The 24,830-nt window shown below is 43.9% G+C and overlaps 1 protein-coding gene across 3 annotated transcripts in view; it reads left to right on the top strand.

Moving 5' to 3' along the window:
- Positions 1 to 11,088: 11,088 nt before the first annotated feature.
- Positions 11,089 to 24,830, top strand: part of CCNYL1 (cyclin Y like 1) — a 33,932-nt gene continuing 20,190 nt past the window's right edge. For 2 of the 3 annotated variants that reach the window (XM_086615332.1, XM_086615329.1), the window contains exons 1-2: positions 11,089 to 11,317; positions 24,048 to 24,122. In XM_086615332.1, the coding sequence (XP_086471458.1) occupies positions 11,089 to 11,317; positions 24,048 to 24,122 (304 nt within the window). The remainder of the gene's footprint in view (positions 11,318 to 24,047; positions 24,123 to 24,830) is intronic. The other variant, XM_086615331.1, reaches the window with a different exon arrangement.

Below are 24,830 nucleotides of genomic sequence, written 5' to 3'. Positions count from 1 at the left end.
TTTTATGTCCTAAAGTGCTGGTCCCTTGCCACTACTCCTGCTCTTGAGAGTTTGAAACTGCTTGTGCCATTACCTCGATTATTTTTTTAATTATTTATATAGGCAGTGTGGGAAAAGCAATGAGAGTGATTACACTTGAAATGAGAACTCTGCTTGGATGAGTTTTTGAATCCCTTATGCTGTGCCTAGACTACACCATCAGGCAAATGGAGGGAAACTCCCAAACGGCACAAAGCTTTCACCTCCACCCCCTGCACCACATGCCGGCCCCGGGATCTCCAACCGAGATGTGGAGGACTGTGGCAGGCCTCCAGTGCTCCCAGCCGCCTCCTTTCTACCCACTCCCCCTCCATATTTCCTCCCCTGCAGTATTTCATAAGACCAAGGGTCTGGCTGAATAGCAACTAGAGTGAAAAAAGGCTCTATGTGAAAATTTATACATTTGTTCCCAAAGATGATAATGCAGCAAATGTTTTTATCCTGAGAACGTGGTTTTGTAACTCAGATATCCCTGAATATCCTTGGAGCCCAGCAGGTTCTCTACCAATCCTGCCATGCTTCCCAGAAGTATTTCCCCTTCTTCCCTGCTAATGTTACTTTGGCACTGACTTGATGAGCCTTAGACGAGAGATCAGAAGTTACTTTCCAGTTCATAAATGGATAGTAAAGCTATTAAAAGGGAATCAAGTCCACTAGAAGTTTAGTAAGGCCCCTGATTCTCCATGTTCATTCTAAGCCTATATTTGCCTGCTTTTCCCCTTTCCATATCCATTTTCTAAGAACATACAGTACCCAGGTATTATAGTGGCACAGAAAGACTTTGTGTCTGCCACCCTTCCTGACAGTAAAAGGATAAGGAAAACACAACAACAAGAATTATGACTAAAACAGTTACCCAGAACAGAAACACCAGAAACACTTTTTCTCCCAGCAGGGCTGGAGCTTAGGCACAACAATGAAGTTGCAAGGACATAGCCTGGTTCAGCTTTTAAACACTGCAGAAGGCTATAAGGACACCTAAGCTGCAGATAATCTTACAAAGTAGGAAATTGCTGATTTTAAGGTAAGCAAAAATGAATTAAAGTGTAAAGAAACACCAATTCAAGTCCATTCTCATCTCATTCAGCTACTTATAGGGCAGGAGTAATGTGTCCAATTATAAGTAAATCCTGCTACCTCAGATGCAGCTAAGCTGCTTGGGGTAATTAAGAAAAAGTGTATAAGAGCAATGGTGCTTTTAATACTTAGAAGATCAAAGAATCAAGTTGACGAGACAGAAATTAGTACAAATTATTTTGAATTATATATACTAATATACCTCCTTTTCCGAAATCTTCTCTTTCCTGCTTAATATTTAAAATCTTCTCTTAGAAGTGAATGTGACAGTTCTTGTGGTAGTTCTGCGGACACTGCGTGTACCGCATGGCTGCGCATGGATTTTGGAGCCATCCATAATGTGGGGAAAATACTGCATCCCTCATGCAGTCTCTGGTTACCAAGGCAAAGGCAATTATAAATAGAAACAATCTGATTATTTTTTTTTTTAACTCTATCTAGAAACCTGTGTTGTTGATAACCCTCTGACAGCAACGCCTTATTCCAAATGGTTCTGTTCCACATTTGTGTAGAAACTTCTGGTCATACACGTTTAATCCTCTTCTCTCTAAATAAATAGCAGTTACTTCTGGTTGTCGTTCCACTGAAATACAAAAACTGTATTTGAAGTAAAGTTTGGACAAATATCTGTTTTGCTAAGAGCATCAACCAAACAAATGTGAGCTACCTCAAAGCTCGAAGCAAAACCCAGGAAAGAAAGAGGTCTTTCTCCATAAGTACCACCAGAGGTGGCCGTTCAAACGACTAGCAGTGAAACAATTTTACAATTTTTACATTTTCATCTTCACCAGTAGCTTCCAGATTCTCCACATCAGTGAGATAGACGGAGTGGTGAATCACTTGCTGTTAATACAAAGGGAATGAACCAGAGATTAATTTGGCTGATGACAGCTTGCAGTTGCAGAATCAAGACAGCCTTGGCTTGAACTGATCTGGATCATCTTCAAAACCAATGGGGTGAATTAAAAATAAAAACTTAAGTTTCTGCAGAAACTGACTGGTTATCAGTAGACCTTATAACTTGCTGCTTCAGCAAGATCTCTGCAAAAAATGTTAAATATTGAAATAAATGTATGGTCTGATCTAGCGTGTCATTTCCTTTACACACAATAGAAGTAATGATCAAAAATATGAAGATGTATAATTTCATAAGTGCTTGAGCTGAGCTGAAACACAGGAAGTTTCTAGGCCTCTGAAGAGGGAATAGTTCCCGTTAGTAACATTACATTCACGCCTTCAACCTGGCATCTTGATACACTGTCATACATTATCACTACGTTTATTAAAATGTCTCGTTACAGAAAGATCACTTAGCTTTCAGTGGAATTATGCGACTGATCTCTCAAAGGCCTTGCAGGTCTGAAAGCTGACATTATTCTGAAGTTTTAATTAAGGAACAAAAATCAAAATGAGTAAGCTCTCCTTGGCAAGCAACCAGTGCCGTTCCAGTTGCACTTCATTTGCTGGAAACCTCCTCCACTTATCACTGCGCTTTCAGATGTTCGCAGACCCACAGCCTTACCCATGTCTCCAGCCACTGGACTTAGAGGCCATGAGATGCCACGTGTTGGGTCTTGTGACAGGAGAGTCCCTGACCCACCGGAGCATGGCTGACACAGGAGCAGGCGTCGGTGCACACGGAGAAGGGCTGTTCCAGCAGTGCTCCCGCCAGCACGGGGCCGTGGTGGGGAAATGGCAGTGTGAAGCTGTGATTTCCCTCCTCCGCCAGCAGCTTCTGTACTCGCTGCAGCTGGCTGATGGTTGCAGGCCAGGTTAACACGTGTCTGGTGTGCGGGATACTGGAGTGGGGAAAAAAGCTGCAAAAAGCTCCCTTTTATGAGGTCTGAGTATGGATCTAGAGGCTTTCCCTTTCTGAAATCTTCTCTTTCCTTTGTCCCTGTTTTAAATAGGGCATTCACAGAGGCGCTGATCGGCTCAGCCCTGGCCAGCGGGGATGGGGAGGGTCTGACCTGGCCAGAGGCTGGTCTGACCAGTTTTGGAGCTGGGGAAGCTTTTCATAGCAACTTACAGGGGCCATTTCTGCAGCCCCTCCCATAAACCCAGCACAAGTCCTTAGAAAGAAAATCCTTCAGACAATGGAGAATAAGGAAGAGTGAAGTCTAAGCAATTTCAGGTGCCTTAAAGCTAACAGGAAGGGCTCCTCAGCGCCATCTTCCAGGCTTTGGTGGCCTAGGATTGGAGTTAAAGCTTCAGAAGTTTACCCTAAACAAACTTACTGCAGAGCTTATGCATGCAATTTGACTTTTCTGAATGAAGTCACGCATTCATGTTAATGTTTGTGTTAAAATACTGGAAAACATTTTCCTTTTCCACATAGGAAGTTTCTATCCATGACCTCCAGTAACAGCTGTTTGTAACACTTGGTACATTAAAATCTTAGTTCTGCCCCAGAGCACAAAGAACACCTTTGCAGGCCTCTGTCTTTCTTGGCTCCAGCACATCTCAAACTCTCGTCTCGGTTATTAAGTCCCTATTAACTCTACCTTAGCCTTTGACAGCTGTGAAGCCAGTTTTATTTTTCCCTAATACAAAACGAAGGTAGGATCAGAAAAGAAAAGAAAAGCTAAGGTAAAGAAAACTTCACTGCCATGCGCTTGTGCTGTTGGTGTCCCTGCAGTGATCCAGATGCTCACGTGCTAGCCAAGAAGCCTCCGCGTCGCCTGTAATGACATCTTAGATTGCTGCAGAGGCAAAAGGACGGATTTAATCAATGACACCAGCACTGCGGTCTGTCCTGATGCTATAAAACAGCATGCTCCCAGCCCTGGTTTGCATGTATTCACTGCTAGCCAAGGGTACCACAGAAGATGATTTAAAAGTGTGAAAATTTAGGGCTACTAAATATCCACTCCATGTGTTCTGAACAACCTTGCTGGTTACTTTTTCCATGAGAACATTGGAAATTTCTGTTTCCCCAACTATTGCTTTGCTTCAGGCTTTTTCCCTTAAATGGCCATAGGTTTATGTTACTTGTTAGCTTCAAAAGACAATCACACATGCAATATTTTTATCCTGTCAGCTGGTAGTGGATTTCAAAACAGGATGCCTATTTTTCCCCCCATTATTTGCAACAGTGAGACAAAGAAGTCTGAGCTTTTGTTTTCAGTTGGTTATACAGGTTCAACCTGGTGATTCATTCTTCCTGCAGCTACATTTCCAGGAAAATTACAAAGTCCTGGCTCTTCTCCAAGTTATCCAAGCTTGAGAGTAAGATCAGAAAGCACTCCTTCTCCCACAGCTGGGACACTTTCTAAGAAGGGAGAAATTGAACAAAACACATCCCAGAGCTGGTGTTACTGCCCTGCAGATGAGCAAGGAGGACATGGCTTTGGAAAGGCAAGTGCAGTACTAAGTCAAGGTGAAGATAATGGCAGAATTTACAGGATTTAAGATTCTTGGCCCTATGGAGCACAACCAACCCTTTGCAAGGAGCCATTCTCCATTTCTGGGACTGAGGGTGACTGTGAAACTGGATGGCTTACGGAAAATCCTACAATATAATTTCAAGCATTTTAGGAGACTCTTGGCTTCTTGTTGCAGTTGGTGTGGTCAAGAACATACCCTTGGATTTGGGAATTTTTCAAGAGCCGTTATTCAGATAGGAGCTGGTAACTATGGTTTCAGATGTCTCCTCTCAGGGATACTGTTGCTCACAGATGAAGGGAAGCCTGGTTTTGCATCATGAGGATGGTCAGTCACTGGAACAAGCTCCCCAGGGAAGTGGTCACGGCACCAGGCCTGTCAGAGTTCAAGGAGCTTCTGGACAACATTCTTAAGTCATATGGTTTAGTTTGAGATAGTCCTGCGAGGAGCAGGGAGTTGGACTGGACGATCCTTACGGATCTCTTCCAACTTGAGATACTCTATGAAGCAAGGGACTATGGGGTTGTGTGGTTGTAGACGCAAGCACTAAGCTTCGGAGAGGGAGTTAAATAAAAACATGCACAAATCTACCTACAAGTAAGCATCGCAGGGAAAGCTTGAGGTAGGAAATGTAAAGACTTGTCTGAGAAGTGGAGTTCCTTTGAACACGAGCAGACACTGGCTCATATGTATGGGGCAAATGGGCCAAGTAAAGAGACAATTACCTTTGCCTGCGAGCCCACAAGCCAAAACACAGCTGGTAGCACTAATATTAGTCCTGTCAAGCCTGGCAGCCTTTATTATGCACCCTGCAAATAATTATACATATAGTTACGCTTACAGCTCAGAAGCTGCATTCAGTAGTGGGCAGGGTACGTTCCTCGCTGGTATAGATCCTTTAACCTCATTAGACTCACATCATGAGTGACTCTGGTCCTTTGTATTTTCAGAATAAATCATAGGTCTTTTTTATCTCTGCATCTTGGGAATATAGGTTGCTCCTCCTCCTTCAGCTCTCATCACGATATAACTTAGGTTTCGTTTCAGGGTTCCACCTGGGCTACCTTAAAGTCTGTGTGGAGTTCTCCTGGCAATTACAGCAACTTCCCCAGAGGGCTTAAATTAGGATTCATTTCCCATATTTTGGAAAGTTACTTTCCCTTTTGTGAAAATTAAAGCAAACATACTCTCTCCCTGCCACACATTATTAAAAGTTAAACATGAGCCATCACTTGGAGGAGGAATGAAGGTCTGTGTAACAAACTTGCTGTCTTTAGGGAATAGTGACATTAAGTGTCAAATTTATAAACTCCCATCCGCACCGGCATTAACACCACTGGAATCCACTCAGCAGTCAGTACCCTTGAGATATTACTTTGAAGGTTAATTTAGGTCACGTTTTCTTTGTGAACACAAATGCAAGAGAATTACTCTTTATCTTCATAAAAGCAAGATTCAGTTTGTTGTTTTTTTTTTTTAAAAAAAAAGGAAACCTACAAAGCAGAACAAGTCAAAAGCTGCTCTGCCTCTCTGTTCCCCAGAAGAAAGATGCAGTATGCTTTTAAGGAACAGACCTAGGGACCCTACTGAAGTTACTCCTACCCATGGTTTCCAGAGAGGTGCATCTCACCCCCAGCAGCTCTGTCCCTGCCCTGACCACATCCGTCCATTCTCTGGGTGTTGCAAATCCCCCGTCTGCCTGCCATGGCTCAGCTGGGTGGCACCTGGCAAGGAAACCTGCTATAACCCACTCACCAGGAAATGTTTGCCTTCACATTAAGGCATGGCTGCCTTGGTGGGGAATAGCTGGTGGGTGGGAGAGGAGATGCTCTTCCTGAGCTGAGCCGGGCATGATGCATGGTCGCTAGCTGTGGCGCAGTGGCAGCTCCCGCTGCATTACCCTGCTCTGTGCTCAGAGCCTGGCCAGTACACTGGGGGACTTCATTTTTATGTGCCAACGTTCAGGACAGTGCTGAGAGCCGGTCCTTCCCCATAGCGAGCAACTGAAACCTGTTAGGTATGCAACTGAAACAGGAAAAGGGAGAAAATTTAAAAACCCAGAACACCTTCATTCAAGGCTCACACCTGCCTAAAATCCAGGACATGGGTCTGTGCCCTGCTTGCCTGAGTTATCCTGCTCAAATGCAGCACTGAGGCAGTGTTCAGATGAAACAAAAAGTAACCCCTAAGAGGTTAATTGAGCACGAATGCTCAGCACTAATCCAAACTACAAATACTGCGTGCATTTAAAGCTAAGCGATAAACTGTTTTCTCATCCCATAAGAAAAAGCTTCACAATTTTGAGAAGTGTTTGTCCAGTGCAGAAGAGGACACAAGATCTTCCCAGTTTGTTTGAATTTTGTCTGCAAACATGCAGGTTCAGCCCCCACAGACTGTAGCTAATGATCGGGCTTCTTCCCAAGCATCTGCCTCTGGCTTGAAGAGAGCAAGCAAATACACCTGTGAATTCTATTTCCATCAACGTGCAAGTCTCTCTCACGGTGGTTTTCACCCAATACACCTTGAAGCTGGGGTGTCCTTCCCCAGCGAGATGTGGAAATGGCATGCTGCCATTGGTGGGACTGGCGCTTGCCAGTGTTACCCTCAGCTTCCCACTGGGAATAGCAGCGATTCTCCCCCTATTACCTGTCACATCATTATTGCTACTCTGCACTAGGATTTACTAATCTTTATGGGCCAGCCCTGTAATCAGGAGGGCTCAAGAAAATTGACCCACCCTCCTTGTACCATCATCTACACTGGGAATTGCCCTGCTCCAGCTGCAGCCCTGGTGAACCAGGACAGCCCTGAAACCAGGCAGGGGGAAAACACTGCAACTAAGAGAAAGCACTTCAAGTAGAGTGAAAAAACAGTTCCGTTCAATGGATTATGTAAAAGCATGGTATTTGGTGCTCGAGAGCGAGGGAATTTGTTACCCACTGGGTGTAGCTCTCAGAGAGAAGGGGCAGCGACTGAGGGTCCTGTGGCACAGACCCCTTTTCCTGGAGCAGGAGGAAAAAGAGTTGAACCTCAACGGTCTGTAATAAGCTATTTTCAGCCTATGCATTCATTATTGCCAAGATCCGACATCCAAAATGCCTACTTATCATGCAAAATGTGGAACTAGGTATGTGCTGCCCATTGTATATGAAAGTAATTGATTTTTTTACAATGGAAACTGTCTGATGACTCACTGGGGTAAATGAAGCAAAACAGTAGAAAGACGAGGCAGAAAATAGGAAGAGAACCAGGACTGGTAATAAATCATGATTGTATTCAGTATATTGCTATAGCAGTAAGCCAATAGAGTGCTAAGCTGCATATATAAAAGATAATGTGTTTCATCTCTGCAGGGTGTTGCTCAGGCTATACCTATTAAAAGGATCGCCTGGTTCTGCAGAAAATACACACAGCAACAGGTTTTGTCATATTACCCTGATAAATCAGATCTATATTAAGATTTTAAGGGTTACTTTGCCAAAATGGAGGGGGAAATGAATATTCCTCATTACTGCAGCTACAGGGAAACATGCACAGATATGGAAAAATACTCCTTACTGGCATGCTGAGGTATGTGGAAGCGGAAGCTTAAATTCTCCTGGAATGACGGGGCGGTGGGACAGTTTGCTGTTTGTGTGATTTCCAGGGATTAAAGTCGGCTTCCTCTTGCTTAGGACCTACATGAATAAGGCTACACAGGGAAACAGACTATTGATTTCTTTCCTCCCTCTGCATGTTTGTATAACTCCTGATTCTCTACGACAGTGCCAGTGCCGGGGAAGAGCAGCCCTAGTCCCTTCTCCTTTGCAGCATGACACACTGAGAACAAGGCTGAGACCCATGAGAAACTTCAGCCTCTGGGAGGCAGAGGAACCAAAACCTTCACGCTGAAATAGCAGTGAGACACGTCAAATGCTCCAGCCACTCCGAATTCCCAGCATTTCTCATCTATCGGGACGAGTATGTGGGGTTTTGGCTGTTGCCCTCAACGCTGGGTCCCAGCGCTCGGCTGCCTGGTGAGCCACTCTTGCTCACTTCTTCTTCCCCCTTGAACAAGGATTTTCCGCTGCCCAAAACCGCAGCTTTGGCAAAGGGCTCCCTGAGGCTGCTCTGAAGCCCAGACTGAGCAGAGGTCCCAACTTGCTGCTGGGATTCCACAAGACACTTGCTGCGGTTGTAGCTCCCTCGCAGAAGCTGGGCAGCCCCATCGCGTGCGCTGGCACGACTGCAAGGAGCAGGACGGACACGGTTTGCGAAATGGACACTCGCTGGTGTGGCTGTCTGTCTGAGATGTGCAGATTTGCCTGTGATTCCCACCACTGCTCTGGACAAAGCAGGCTCGCCAAGGTGGCATTGAGCCACTGGATAAGGCCTGGCAGGGCAGCGGGTGTGCAGCCTGCTCAGCCACCGCTGCTTTTTAAAATAGAGTCAGCCAGCTGCAAACAAGTAAGGGTATAGACTTTCTGGTGTAAGAGGGTAAATTACGCCTGTTTTAGCATTAAACAGCGCAGATGCAAGCCAGCTCTTATTCCTGCTTAAGAATTAATTTCTTCACTAAACTACACCAACCCTCCAGCGTTCTTCTCTTCCCCCACCATCCTCACCAAAAATCAGTGGATGCAATGCCAGAGGAATAAAACACCAACTTGTGAATGGCTGTTTTGTGTGAAACCCCTTTTTTCCCTCCCTGACTCAGATGAATCTCCTGTTCCACTCGATGGTTAAGTCCCAGTCCTCCCAAGACCTGAGCGTAACTATCACCCGCTGTCCAACAGCTTTCCAAGCAGAGTCCAGAGGCTGCGGAGGGACGTTGGGCTGAAGTGGTTCAAAAAGCACTGAAAGCAAATCTTCCCTGAGGCCCTCGTGTAATCCACAGCGAGGTCAGATTTCTCTGGAGTAACAAGGCTTTACAAACTGTCAGTAGTGCGTAGAGAGGCTTAGCTAACACGGCTTAGAGAACTTGCCAGCAAGTGAAAAAGTATAATTCATCAGTCCGAGAGAATAATCCTTGCATAAGACTATAAATCATTTAGTTCCTCCCTTTATTGTGCCTGGGATTAAGTTGTACAGATTCTAGAAACACAGCATCTATGACTTCCTCTCTTCAAAGTAACTAGGTATCGTTTTGTCTGAAAACTGCATCTGTGATCACATGGGAGAGCCAACATTAGCATTTGCCCTACAAAATGGAGTAAAACCCTGAGCCTGCCTATCTCTGGAATAACTGCCAGCACGATAGCAGTGTTTTGGAATACTTTGTGTATTCTTAAGTCTTCTGCAGAGCCATTCTTCTTATCAGAGGCCAGAGTTAAACTTCTGTAGCGATAGTGAGGTGATCCATTGCAGAACGACGTATGTTCGTGTTTATCAGGGCCTCTGACTGCTGTGTGTATCTTGCCCTCTAATCCGTCTTTCCTGGAGTATATTTGAGCATTCCACTCCTATGAGAAGCTCTCAGGTAGCTGAGACTCACCAAGCAGAACCGCAGCTGCTGGAGACTTTCAGCACAGCAAAAGCCCCTGAGAACGCCAATAGCTGCACGTAACGTTTCCTCCCCAGGCCGCTTGCCGGTGCAGCGCAGAGCAGCCGACCGTGAGCTGAAAGCGAGCAGCGGGACGCAGCGCTGCTTACGCTCAGCTGCTCGAGGGACTTCACCGCGAAGTCACGGGAACCGGCTGCAGAGCGCGGGGACAGGCGAGCAAAACACTCCAGACCAACCCAGAAGCCCTTAAAACCTTTAATACCTCTGATACTGGGGGGAAGGGGCAGGCGAGGCTCGCAAACAGCCTTTTGCACTCACAAGAGCCGCAGCAAGGGTGCCCGCCTCCCTCGCTACGCCTCTGCGCCGCCGCACGCCAGCGCCGCCCAGGCAGCACACGGGCGGGATAACATTGTTACTTATTAATACATTTAATTATTGTTTTATTATTATACTACATTACTACTTTTTATTATTTCGTTATTACAGCAGTAGCGCTGTTCCGATACTCCTGCTGCTGCAGCAGCCGCAGCACGTGACCGGCCGCGCGGCGCGGGCCACGCGCCCCGGGGGCGGGGCCAAGGGCGTGGCAGTGCCGGGGGCGGGGCCGGGGGCGGGGCCGAGGGGCAGCGGCCGGCGCTGCGTGTGCGTGCGCGCGTGTGGAAGTCAAGGGGCAGGCCCGGAAGGGCGCGGCGGCTGCCCCATGACGGCGCCCGCGCTCATTGGTGGAGCGGCGTCACGCGGCGCCCCGGCGGGAGGCGATTGGGTGGGAGCGAGGTGGGGCCGGGCTTCCCCCCCCCCCCGCCCGCCCCCCCTCCGCCCCTCCCCCGGCCCGGGGGAAGGTGGCCGCTCGCGCGAGGTCCGTTGCTCACCGCGCGCAGGAGGCGGCGGGGGTGGCTCGTGCGGCCGCTGGGGCGGGCGGGGGCCGCGGCCGCGTCGGGCCGGGGCGGAGGCGACGGTGACGGTGATGCGGCGCTGAGGCCCGCCCCGCCCTCCGTCCGTCCCGCCCTCCCTCCCTCAGCCCGGCGCCTCCGCTCCCCCTCCGCCCCCTCCCCCGCCCCAGCCCGGGAGCCGCGTAGCCGGAGCCCGGCGGGGGAGCTCCGAGCTCCATGGGCAACACCGTCACCTGCTGCGTATCCCCGGACGCCAGCCCCAAGCTCAGCCGGGCCCGCGGCGGCGGGGCAGCGCCGGGGCCCGACCGCTGGGCGGACGCGTATCAGGCGGCGGCGGCGGGCGGCGGCGGCGGCTCGGGATCGGCGGAGGCCGAGTCGGGGGACTCGGATCCCGCCGGCGGTGGCCCCCACCTCCAGCATATCAGCGACCGGGAGTTCCCGGATGGTGAGCGGCGGGGGGCGAGCGGCGGGGCCCGGCGGGCGGGCGGGCGGCAGGGAGCGCCGGGCACAGCATCCCCGCCTGGCCGGCAGCCGTCCCCGTGGTGCCCTCGCCCCGCTCCGCCGCGGCTGGGTGCCCGGGAGGACGGGCGGACCTGGGCGCGGCGCTTCCCCGACCGCGGCGCGCCCCCTTTGTCCCGGCGCGGGGGGAGCGTGCGGTCCGGCGGGCTGCTCGGGGGCGGGGGGCCGGCCTGCAGCCGCCGGGCCCCGCGCCCCGAGCCAAGTTCCCCGTGGCTGTCACCGCTCGGGCAGCTCCGGGGTTTTCTGCGGGTCCGCCGCCGTGCTGCCGCTGGACGGGGGAGATCAGCTGCGGGTCCGGGACCTCTTCCCGAAGTAAAAGACGCGGGGCCACGGCGGCCGGCGCGCCCGCTTAACAAGTGACCGGCCAAGGGCAGCAGAGGGGCCCGTTCCCCGCCCGTGCCTGGGGAGTGCCGTGCCGGGGTCCGGGCCGCTGGAGAGAGAGAGGTTGGGGAACCCGAAAGAGTCATGGCAGAACCGCAGGGTGCTCCCGTTTGAGGTGGAAGTCTGGCTGCTCGTTTCTCTTTAACTGTGGAGTCGTGACTCAGTCGTAATGTTCAGGCAGTTCACAAAAGCTGCTGCGTTTCCAGTCTCTGTTGAACAGGAGGAAGGAAGAGGGTGTGTGGGGAATAAGGGAATTAAGAATTACAAAGATTGTGTGCGTATGACATCATTGTGGCTGGACACGGGTAATTTATAATCTAGCTATGCAGGGTGCTCAGTTGTAGCTGCAGACTCGTTGCACTGAGGTTCCTTGTTATGTAGCTCAGCGTTCCAAATTTGCTTTCCTTGAGCTCACAGGAAAGTACGTGTTTGCTGTTCAGATTCCTTCCAGTTATACCTGGAGCACTGGTGTCACACAGGCTTGCTCTGTAATGCACCTCCTTTTCAGACATGCCTAGGAAGAGCTTGTGGGTGCGTGGCTGCAGTGAGTTAGCGAGACAACGTGTAACAGGTTAGGGGTGCTCCTGTCGGTCCACATGATACTGTAAGCATACAGCACAGTGTAATAGCTTATGGTATTCAAAACTTAGTTTTTTAATTGGCAAGCGTCTCGCCATTCCTTTTCATAGTTACAACCACACTATATGAAATATATTCATTTGAAAAAAGATAGCCTGTCAGACATCTTTAATGCATACAGTAACAATTATCACTGGCCCTATGCACTCGTCTTGAACTTAGGGAAAAAATTTTGGCGATCGGAGAGAAACTGGCTGCAGAAGAGTGTGAGGAAACCTTCAGTAATGGAATTATTAAACTCGCATGGTTCTGCACAGCACCATATGGTGCAGCTGTTACAGAAACGAGATGGAACAGTCAGCCCCTTGGATCTCCTTTGAGACAACTGTGCAGTACGGCAGTAGGAGAAATTATATTTGCCATCTAGGAGAAATAAAACTTTATTTTCGCAGGAAGATATTACAGAAGTCTCTCAGTTCTCCCATACTCATTAAGGGAGGAGGAGCTAAACTCTCTAAAGGTTCTAATAAGCCAAGCAAAAATGCCTAAGCTAAATAAATCTCAGGAATAAGGGTTGTATCTGTTTCACTCTTTAGTATGTGATCTTGTCAGCAGTGCCAAGTAACTAGGCTTAATTGTGAATTCATCCAGATGTCAGAAATGGCCTCGAAGTATGGAAGTACTTAATCTTTTGAATTTGCAGCCATTAATAAAAGTGTATAGTAGCTGTCTATCGCAAATTTTACTTTGGAAACTTTAGTCTTGAGGCAGGAGGTAATCCTAAAATTAGAACAGCATAAGTAGTCTATGTTTTAGATTATTTTAAAGATCACTTTTACAAGTGGTATGTGGTTCACTATTGCCTGGCCTCAGAAGTAGATCTGCTACAAATGATAGATGCTGTTTGTCCACGGTTTTCTGATTGATACAACTGTTCAGGGCTGCAAAAAGTATCAGTTTGATATCTTTATGAAAATACAATTCTGAATTGTCAATATTAGATGTAAAACTTTGTGAGTTCATTTGAATGTTACAAAGCGCTACCAGGGCAGGATTGAAGCAGTTAACTTAAAATGCAAAGCATAATTTGTGAAGTCTGAAATTGAGTGTTATGAAACAGACAGTATAATGAAATTTTAAGTGATACTGCTATCTTTAATTTAAGACCTTCTATGAAAGTAATAAATCTGTAAACTCAGCACTTGCAAATACCAGATAGCTATGCTTATCCCTCTTAGCTCTAGGATATAAAAGCTGTCAGCATACCCAAACCATGCAAGCAGCCTTCATGTTTCTTTGCTGTTGACTACTACAGAGCGTTAGCTTGTTGCTATAGTGGTAAGTAGTCCAGCAGTTTAATTTGAGGGATAAATATTACTCCTATAATCTTTTAATGTATAATATAATAGGTTAGCTAAGATGCCAGTTTTGTCAATAACAGAAGGCTGGGAACCTGCTAACTGACCTTTTCTTGAATGCTTTGGCAGGGGAAAAAAAGAGAGAAAACTACAGGGGAAAAAAGTGAAGACCATCTTGGCTATTTTTGTTCCATGCTGCTCAGTTCTAGGAGTTTCTAAGAGCACAGCTAAATATATCAGAAAGCTAGCATCCAAATGTGATGGAGGTGCTTCATTCCTTAAATTTCTGTCTTTAAGTTGTTTGTTATTCTTAAGCTGTCTTAATATTTTTGCACTTGTTTTGCTAAAATTACGTGTTTTGGTCATATCAGGAATGCAGAAGTTAACAGCAGAGCTTTGGACTTCTGGTTTTGTATTGTTTTGTCTTGCTTTTTTGTAGCAAGTGCAGTGTGGTCCTCACAGGTCTATGCTCTTAAATGAGGATTATTCTGTAGCTTCTCCAGCATGCTACTTAACAGGTACTGCTTTCCAGTCAGCACTGCTTAGATTGTCTGTATCAGATCAGAATTAAGCAAGAAAAATCCCACATTTTTAAAATGGGGAGGTTATGAAGTAGTATTTATGTAAGACAAAAAGGAGTGGTAAGTGGTATGGAGATAAAACACACTGTGAAACTGGGAATGTAATGTTTCAAAAAAAGTTAATTCAAATGGGAAGGGATTGCCGGATCCACTCCTAAGAGGGAATTTGAAGGATGACTTTGTATTTTATTGTTCTCAAGATCCTGAGCCATAACCTGTTCAGTGGGTGCATGCTTTTTCAGAATGAGAAATAAGCCTGCATTTGTGGTTTGATATGCTAAGCTAAGTTGTATTAAGTAAACGGGAATAAACATAACTTTGAAAATGATAATTTCTTCCAAATAGGTTCATACTTAATGTTAAATATCGAAATCTAAAATGAACCTGAAGCTGCTAGTTGACTGTTCAGCTGCACATTAAGTGTTCCTGCTTTCAGCTTGCAAGCGACAGTCCAGTTTGTATTGACCGAAAAGACTTTCCTCTCTAGTTTTAGAAATAGCAGCTCTTTGATCTTAGTTTGGGCTGTGCTGATTACTGGGGGCTTGGGGGATGGGGGTGGTGTTTGGATTTTGTTTCCTCAAATGTTGCCTACATGCCAGAGTTACTGAACAGTGTTGAAGATGAACAGATACTTGAATATATTGATTGTCTGTGATCTGATTTCACCAACAGGTTGTTTGTAAACCTCCTTGCAGAAGGACTGAATGCTGTTCATTTGTTCTTCTCTTATATAATGTCAGCTCACTTCAGGCATGTGGGTAGAGGGGTTTTTTTCCTGGTGTTTTTGTTTTTTTTTTTTTAAAAAACCCTGGTTAAAACGTTAGATAAGTTAGATAAAAAAAAAAAAAGATGAACACTTTCATGCAAGGAGTCAGCTTTTTGATGCCAGCAGTTTTCAGCAGAGGAAAGGCTTAACCATCTCGTGTTGTTTTTTTCTGCCTTTCTGTTTGAAGATCTGTAGCTGCATAGGCTGACACATACCCGTTGTCTAGTTAGACAAGTATGAAGTTGAGGGTGAAAATGAACTAATGCTATGGTCCCTGTTCTGGTGTTCCCTCTCCTTTTTGCCTTGTATTTGTCAAGTTTTTCACTTAACTTATGCTCACGCTTCTTTGCCCAGATCTCTCAACATCTCTTTCCTATATCTGACTAGGAATTAATTACCAACATATTTGTAGCAGTCACAAATAGTATGTGATCTTGACAAATGCAAAAGAAGTGACTCTCAACAAGCCTGAAACACCTTCCATGTTGTTGACTTAAGATGCCTAATGTCATGGACTTTACGAAATTATCTGTAAAGTGCCTGTAGTGGAAATGACTGATTCCGTAAGTTGATCAGAAACAATGATGATCTACAAATTTGGGAGTTGGAAATCATCGACGTAGTATAGTATCTGCATTTCTGTTCTTATGCTTGGGTACTGCTGACAGCTAAGGAATCCTCTGTCCTTTTCTCTCTTCACTAAATCTTAGAGACTTCTGCAGTGCACAAGTTTATGTAAGCCTTAGATTTTTAAGAGTAGTTGATTCGGTTTGTTAGAGTGTTTCTTCAGCTATTCTAACAGATTTTCATAAAATGGGAAATATTGAAAGGAAATTGTCAAGCATTGGAACAGGCTACCCAGGGAAGTGCTTGCGACACCGTCTATGGAGGTATTTAAAAGATGTGTAGATGTGGCACTTAGGGACATGGTTTAGCGGGACTTGACAGTGTTAGGTTTAAGGTTGGACTCAATGGTCTTAAAGATCTTTTCCAACCTAAATGATTCTGTTTTATAAAATATATGACTAACTTGAGGATTTTGATGAAACTTACGGAATTGAGGAAACAGAATTCATTTTCATCTTGACTTTTTTTTTTACTACGGTTTCCGTGTAACTTATCTCTAAGATCCTTTCCTTTTCTGGCTTGCTTTGCTCTTTTTCCTCCTGTGAGGGTAGATGTTGTAGAGGAACAAAAGTTTTGTGGCTGGAAGTATCTGTTCTCTCAAGTGCAATCAGTGTGGTGAGGTCATACTGAAAAGCTGACCAGCAGGGGAATAAACTCTTGCGCCAGCCAACAAAACACAAAACCCTACTCCTCCCAAATTCACATTGCACATTAAATTAAGGTTTCTAACAATGTTTCTACCACATATAGAAAGAAGTTACTGTAGGAGGCAGGAGGAAAATGCTACCAAACATTAAGAGCCCTGGATCTGTAGATCCTTGCCAGGAAGCTAATCTTGACGTTTCTAAATCTATTTGGTTTTAATTTATTACAGCTAGAGTTTGAATGTGCGCTTTTATTTCACTCACTAGAAAAATCATGTTTGCAGAAGAAAACTCTGAATGTTTCCACTTGGAGGGACAAAGAAAGACGCAACTGGCTTAAAAAGCTTGGTGCTATTAATTTAAATGTATAGTAAAGCCAGATGAATAAAACTGAAGATCTTACTTGCAGGTGATGCAAATATCAGGGTTACCTCATCATCTTACACAGAAATCCCACTGTCAGCCAGGCAGTGTTCTGCAGTGTTTGAGCTGTGTGTTTATAGCACAACTTTGCTTCTGTTTGGAGTTCTGAAAGGGTCTTAAGTCCTTGCAGTAATCAAACATAGTTGTTGAGGTTTTTCCAGTGTGAAAAGTAACACTGGCTTGTCATCAACTCTGATAATAAACTGTTGAATGCCAGTTTCTCTCAAAAATGAAAAAAAAAAAGCTTTTCTGTAAAACTGTTGAACATGTTTTGTTATGCAGATAGTTATTTTACTTTTAGAGAACAAACTGCAGGTAAGATGAGAATCCACAAAGCCACTGTAAAGAGTAACTGTGTTTGAGCTTGTGTCTAAAATGGCACAAAACTTGATGAAACTGTTAACTTTTATAAAAGCCCAAACTTCATTTGAAGTTTACATTAACGTAAGCAATTGGAAGAGGAGAAAAACCTTAACGTATGCCAGTCCATCAAGTGGCATATGCACCTAGCACGCAGTACAGTGCATCTTATTTTGGTTACCTGCAGACACTAGATAAGACTGGAATGGTACTTGCCAGTTTTTCTTTCTGAACCATGTCTTGTGAGAAGTAAGGCAGAGAGTATGTGAAGAGTTGTTATGGGGAAAGCTTCTCTTACACTTGCAGTTATCAGCATGGATCTAGGAGTGTAACATTCGTTTGGTCTTTAATGTGTACAGTTAGAAATTTTTATTTTGGCTTATCAATCAAAAAGTTAGAGCTGCAGAGTTCTAGAGTTCTGCTTTAGCTTCTCGTGGTAGTGAATTGTGTTACATGTGAAGGTCTATGTGGGGAATGAAAAGTGAACAGCATGGAACAGATTCTTTCTCCTCTTGTTAAATAGTCCTACCTTAGATGCAGTACTGAAACACATCTCTAACAAAATGTTACTTTCAAGATCTAGCTTGTGAACTACTGTTTTCCTTCTAGTTCCAACATAGAATCCTAGAGACATCTAGTTTTTTCTCCGTCTTAACTGGTCCTGCCTCCACCGTAGAATTTGGGGCACTCCTGACATCCTGCTGTTCTGCCTAGCTAAAATGTGTAGACGTGATTATAACCCATCATGAAACACATGGAAGCCTACTCGACTTTTTCCAGTCCCAGAAAGGCTAGGTATCGTGGTGGAATAGATCTCTTAATCATGGTTCCTCAACAGGAGCTGTGAACTGAGTGCAATAGGGTTGTGTTGAGGTTTGCTGTGGAGGCCAATGATAGTGGTGTGGATCCTCCTGCAGTTTAAGAAGTGCAAAGCACTAATGCTGCACTGATTTTTTATTTTTTATTTTTTTAAACCGCAGAAATTAATAGAAAACTTGAACCCTGGCTATCCCAAAGTGTTTAATAAATGGTCTACACTTTTGCTACTGAAATCAGAAGAGTTTAGAAAGCAAATTTGAAATGTTTACTGTGTCAATTTCTTGTTGAACCAGCCCAACTCAGGTGCGTGCTATAAAAAAGCAAAAAATTCCTTCTTGATTAAGAGATCTTGTTGTATATTGAAGTAATTTATGCAGCCTTCTAAAATATCACAGTGCACTTACGTATGTGCTGGGTATTGGTAGTGATTGCTGTACTCGTAGTAGTGCCGTAAGGAACGACTGACAGGTTTTCAATAGCTTTACAACATCCTTCTGCGTGTATTGTGTGAAGTCACGATCTTTAGAAATAATCTTTTAACAATGAGGGTGGTCAGACACTGGCACAGGTTGCCCAGAGAGGTTGTGAAGTCTGTGGAGATACAACCTGACGGATGCAGTCCTGCTGTGCCTGCTTGAGCTGACCCTGCTTGAGCAGGGAGTTGGACTTAGGGGATCTCAAGAGGTCTCTTCCAACCTACTCGATTCTGTCTTTATGTGAACAAAGGCCACTGTGTGGGTTGTTTTTAATTATTTTCCTTTTTAAATAAAGCAGGATTTCTTTTGGGAAACACAGTTAAGAGTGTTTTTAAGGGACCTATGCATATGCTAGTGTTGGTTGAGACTGTTTTCACCAAGATTCTCCCTTAAGACAGAGTTCCTTCCTGAGAACTGGATGTGTTTAAAAGCACTTCATTATGCAACAGATCCAGTCCTTTATGTATTCAAATTTGCTTGTATTAGTTGTGAAAACAGCAAGTTTTGTATCTTTTGTGTCTATCCCATTATGGAAGAGATGTGTTCTGTTGAAGATGAATAATCAGGAGATCAAAGTGCTTTCATTCTGTGCAAATCTGAGGAAGAAGCCACCGTGGAGTGTTTAAAGGATAGACTAACCTGTGTGTAACTGAGGACACAAAAGAAGGTGGCAAATGGAAAAAACAACCTACTTGTGCTGGGTTCCATGGTGCGTTTGGTGTTGCTGGTGAGGAGTAAACAAAGAAGACTGACTTTAGAAACCAGAATTGTAACTTTTAGGAAAGTTTTGGGGAATAGGAATAGAATAACCTAATTTAAAGGGTAAATAATTTTATATGAAGTTTAAATTTGTTTGTCTAATTTGTTTGAATTTTTAAATCCTTATTGGGAGTGTTAAGTAACTCTCATCTTTCATGCCGTAAGGTAATGAAATATGAAGGAAGCTCAAACATTAATCAAAGCCAGTAATCCACAGAGCAAGGGAACAAACTTGATTTACAGCAGAGAGATGATTTTATGATTTAATGCTTTAAATATATGCTATATCAAAATGTTACCTTTATTCATGAGATAAATACATGTAGCACGGTGTAGTGTGTAAAATGTGTTAATACTTAGAAATCACCTGTGGAGGTGTGTAAACCAGTAGGGAAGTAGCTAGCATTATAAATTCCTAAGATCCACACATATTCTTATATGGCATAGATGAGTAAAAGTAAGTCTCAGTGTGGATTTTGTGTTGAGGAAATGACATAAGATCTTGAGCTAGGGGCAGAGGTTTGCTTTTAAAAGCAATGTGATCTGCCCTGTGGAGGGCCGTATGCTCTCACCAGCACATGGGAGTGCACAGCAGCAGCAGAGGTAGCTGAGATTGTCTGAAGGGCAAGCAAGCTGCAAGGGATTCTTTAAAACGAAAATGGTGAGAGACCGAAGCAAGTTCAGGCTTCTCAGTGCTCCGCTTGGGGACAGGGTTGATCTGATAAGCTTGGTAGTACCACGTGAGTAAATAGCACAGAGAGATGCAGAGAAATAAGGGGGAAAGCTATTTTAAATATGCAGAGAGAGGTGCAGGGCCATTGTAGCGTAGCAACGTTATGTGTTGGTACCACAGACTTAATTTCTGGTGGGAATTTTCCCTTCTCACCTCTTTATCACTAAGTGTGAGTGTCTAATAGAAAATGTGTTTTGACTTCTGTTGAGTTGATAGCCTCTAGAATAAAAATGTTTTGGAGTTGTTTTCTTGCTTTTTGTATCATCCCGTTGCTTCTCTCATTCCTGTTTCTGTATATTTTAATTCCCATTATTTCTGTTCCTCCTGTGGCATACCATGCTTCTTTCTTTTTCTGTTAACTTTCTGTGAAGCTTGAGCTTTCTGTCATACATCTTCTGATGTAGCCCCTAATCAACTTACCCTTATTTTCAGAGCTAGATATCTTGATTTTGGACTTCTAAATGCTACTGGGATGAACTATTAGGAGATACACTTGGTTGTGAGTCAGATTGTTTGCAGACAGGTTAATCTCTTCCTCTGGCTTTTCTTTTGCTGTGTTTCCCATTACATTTTGCCTCTTCTCGTGTCCTTATCTGCCTCTTGCCTTATACTTCCTTCATCAGCTGTGTTGCTGTTGCTTTTTGGTTTCTCATGAGCAACACTGGCAGTTTAGGAAGAGCAAATCATATAACTGATTTTTTCATTGCTTGGAAAAAAACATTGTCCAGGGAGAACAGTGCGGAAAGGACCGTTAAAATTCTCTGGCTGCTTGGAAGAGTAAAGCCACAGAGAGGTGGCCTACTAAATGCACCTTTCTTTCTTTACAGTCTCTCGCAAGACAAAAGCAGATGTAACGTTTCTGCTAATGCCACGTTATTCTGGGATAAGAAGCCTGGCTACAGTTGGTCTTGATTGCTTCTTGTAGGGTTTTGTACCGAGGGCTGCACAATGTGTCTTGCACATCGTGAGTGCTGTAACTCCGGTTGTGTATGTGCCATGATACACCTGACTTTGCGCTGCAGAAAGCATTTTGTGTTTGACAGAGCTGCTGTGGAACTGAAGCCACTAAAGTCTATTTTCCTTTCATTGCTGTTCCTCTCCTCAAATGTGTGGGTCTGCTTGGGTTCAGGGGGGCAAGTTTGACTTGTGTGGCCGTGTCGATATTGTGTCTCTTGGTACATCCTGCAGTCCTGCGGATCTTAGACTCTTCTTGTCTGGGATGAAAGTTGGTTTTATTTGCGTGTGTTTAGTTCTTGTAGTACTGTTAGCCTTACACCTGATTGCTAACGTGTAAGAAGCATGGATATGGCACAAGAAGAGGCAAAAACAATGTAAGAAGCAAGCTTTAACAAGTCACATAGTTTCAAAGTAAATCAAAACCTCAGGGAAGTCAAGATGTTAGTGTAATTTTTTTATGGGGTGAGGGAGGATGGGTGTTATTCCGTACTATCTCTTCCCTGGAAAAAAGCACCTGTCCTGTTTAACATTTATCTGTGACCTGGAGGAGGCAATGGAGTGCACCCCAGTTGCAGATGACACCCAGTTGGGCAACAGGCAATATGCTGCAGGCTGCTCGTTCAGAGGGACTTAGATAGGCTGGAGGATTGGGCCAACAGGAGCCCTATGAAATTCAACAAGGAGAAACACAAAGTCCTGTGTTAGGAGTTACTGAATTTGGTAGCCATTTTCCCTGATTTCCTATGCTTGTTCCTCCCCAGCCTTCCTTGCTGCCTTCCCCTAAACAGAAGCCTTGTACAGTCCTACATGCTCTTCCCTACGATTCCATGGTGAGTCCCATAGTCCTATCCCCCTTGGTGGGAAAGGTGATCTGGGCTCTGTAGATCTTCATTGGAGGTTTTCAAGACTCAGCTGAATAAAGCCTTGAGCAACCTCGTTCTACCTCATAGCTGACCTTGTTTTCAGCAAGAGGTTGAACTAGAGACCTCCTGAGGTCCTTTGTAACTTGACTTACCCACTTATTCTAAAAGTTGCTGCTGAACTGTAAATAAATAAATTCTGAGTTGTTTGCTCTGTTTGCATCGTAACTTGCTAATAATAATCTGTATTTTAAATCTGCATATTGCAGTTGTGTTCTGCCTGTTGATGATACTTAAGTTATTCGGTAGACTAGCAAAATACTTTCATTTCTGAATTTCTCTCAAATCTAAAAAGTTGTTTAATATTTGCCATTATTAGTGAATTCCTTGGTCTGTGTCAAAGTTTGGTGGTTTGTTTTTGGTTGTGTTGGGTTTTTTTGTTTGTTTTTTACTAGAGCGCAAGCATTAGAAACTAGAGTTGATCTCTATACTGTCTCTTAAAAGTGATTTTGATAAGTCAGTGTTAGAAACTTGTCAACGTTGTGGGCAAGTTTTAAACAACAGTTACATTATTTTGTTGAGAATGTTACAAATGGTAGCTAAAATGTGCTAGTATGGCATAGTGTGCTGAATTTCTTTTTCAGAGTGTGTATTAGTGGGACTTCAGGTATGAGCTGTAAGGCAAATTCCATTCTAGGGCTTCTAAACCAGGACTTCTTACATTTTAACTACATGATTAAATTCAGGTATCTGTTCACTGTGTGCCATGACTGAGCACAGTAAGGTGAAAACAGAAATACTGGTTTTGTAAGTTAGCTTTTAGAAACTGCTCAAGATGGTTTGCTTTCATAGCTGACTCTGGCCTTTTTTGAGAGGGAGGGCAAATTCCTGGTTGAACAATCTTTGTGTTCCTAAACAGACGTTGGCTACCTTACTTACACAGTAGAGAATCAAAATTACAATGGTCTGCATCCTGGACAGTGTCAGAGCAATACTGTTGGACTAAGATCAGTGGTGTTGTAAGCCAAGTACTTGGAAAACAGCCAGGTCTGGATACCAACGATGTGTACCAGTGGGAATCTGGAATGAGCAGTCTTGGGGACATACGTGCTTTTGCAGTGACGTTCACTAGCTGACGCATGAGGGCCGTGGCTGTGCAGTGGGTTAAGTGCAGTAGCACAAAACATTCACGTAGTTAAGACTTCCAGCACCAAGACAGTTTGTGCATGTGTTGGCTACTATTTAACCAGAGTTCTGTTGGTTGAGTGCATAAAAAGCCCTTCAGATATTTTTTTTCTTTTTTTGTTAGAAATTGATGGCAATTCTTAGATGACGTTGGTTTTTAAGGGGGTGGCAACTGCACTGGCATACCGCCGTGGAACGCTAACGTGCAAGTTTCCGAGCTTGCATACTTTATGGTTAGCACACAGGAAGATCAGAATGACAAATGTAAATTGATGCGAATTTGCTCTTTCTAGGTTGTACAGGATCACAGTACTGGATTATTCTGTTCATATGTTCACATAAGTCAGTGTGTCTGTAGTGTGACTTCCTCAGAACAGCTGTTTCTTCTGTCAAAGCTAATGCAGCTCAAAATTTCATCATTATGTTTAGTTTCATCAACAAACTTTTTAGTGATCCCTCCCATCTTAATCTAAGGGAGTAATATATCCTCATCTAATGTCATCACTGGTTGATTGTGGCAAAGAATTAAAGCAATCATTTTGTTCTTCAATAATTGTATATTAGCTGTACAGGGCTTTAAGTGAAATTCCAAAAGAACAGAATAGTGCAAGATCCATGTTTTGATACTTACCAACACTGTAAAAGTTACTTTTTAGGCTTTTTAAGACCACAGAGATTGTTTCCTGCTGTACTGGGTACTTAAAGCATAGAGTGAAAGATCAGCACTGTCTTTTTTTTTTTTCTTTTTAAATTTTGCTCTTGCCAAAGTTCTAGCTTTCTGCTTTCTATTGAGCACAGGCTTCACATCCAGCTGTCCTAATATTCAGGAGCGCATAGTGACTTTTGAAGATGTATGTTGTTTTCTGAGATGTCCGTCACTTCTGTTTCGATGGAAACTATTAAGTTACTTCAGAGCTTCATGGCAGTAGGAATAAGTCCACAGGCTCTTTTTTTCAGAGGAGAAAATGTCAGATTTTTATTTATCATGGCAAAAGTAAGGTTTTGCTTTAGAGAGACGGTCCATTCTATATGTTTCTGATCTTGTCTCCATCACTGTGCTTGAGCATTTTCAGCCTGGGTGGGAATCGCTGTGGTAATCATCATCATCTGTTAAAGGTATCTTGTTTTTTTTGTCCTTTCTGTTTCAGATTTAGCTTTGGAATCTAATCCATCTGATCATCCCAGAGCAAGCACAATTTTCCTAAGCAAGTCTCAAACAGATGGTAAGCCAACCTTTTTCCAATTTAAAAAAAGGAGGGAGAAAAACTGGAAAAATAACTGCCTATTTTAATTATACAGCTCGAACACTTTAATTGCTTTAATTCTTTGAAATCATAGAGGTTAATAATTTGCATGTTTACACACATATGTGTTGTAGTCTATTTTACTTAACACTTAAAATCACATATTGTTCTAAATGCTTAAATATCAGGAGATTTCAGAGTCTGGATCCTAGTAGTCTAAAGGAGTAAGGCCTTCTTCACTAGTGTAATTCAAGCTTCAAGCAATGATGGGTTTTTACGACCAAGGACTGTTTTAAAAATTGCTTTAAATGGAAAAAAAAATATTCAAGGACAGTTTTCTGTAAGGAATAGTAAGCCTAAGCCATCAGTCTATATCAGTTGCTTTTGAATATGTTGTTTTAAACTGCTTGAATAGTTTCAGTAGCATAATTATTCTTGAATCCTGGTTTTAATTACATGGATATACTGGGATTTTCAGTTTCTTTGCAGATCCCTTGTTTACTTAATAAAGTAAATTTTGAACAATTATTATAGCTTGTGCATTCCAAAATGCTGTTAAAAAGTGGAGGCATTTCCATATTGCACAAATAAAAAAGAATTCTGACGATAGTAAATTTTGAAGTTGCAACTAAAAAGGAGTTCAAGATATTCTCTTAATGTTTCTGTTCCTTTCCTAGTTGGTTCTTG

This window comes from Tauraco erythrolophus, chromosome 8 (genome assembly GCF_009769465.1).
Source record: "Tauraco erythrolophus isolate bTauEry1 chromosome 8, bTauEry1.pri, whole genome shotgun sequence".
NCBI classification, from domain to species: domain Eukaryota; kingdom Metazoa; phylum Chordata; class Aves; order Musophagiformes; family Musophagidae; genus Tauraco; species Tauraco erythrolophus.
This window is presented reverse-complemented; position numbering and strand designations above follow the sequence as displayed.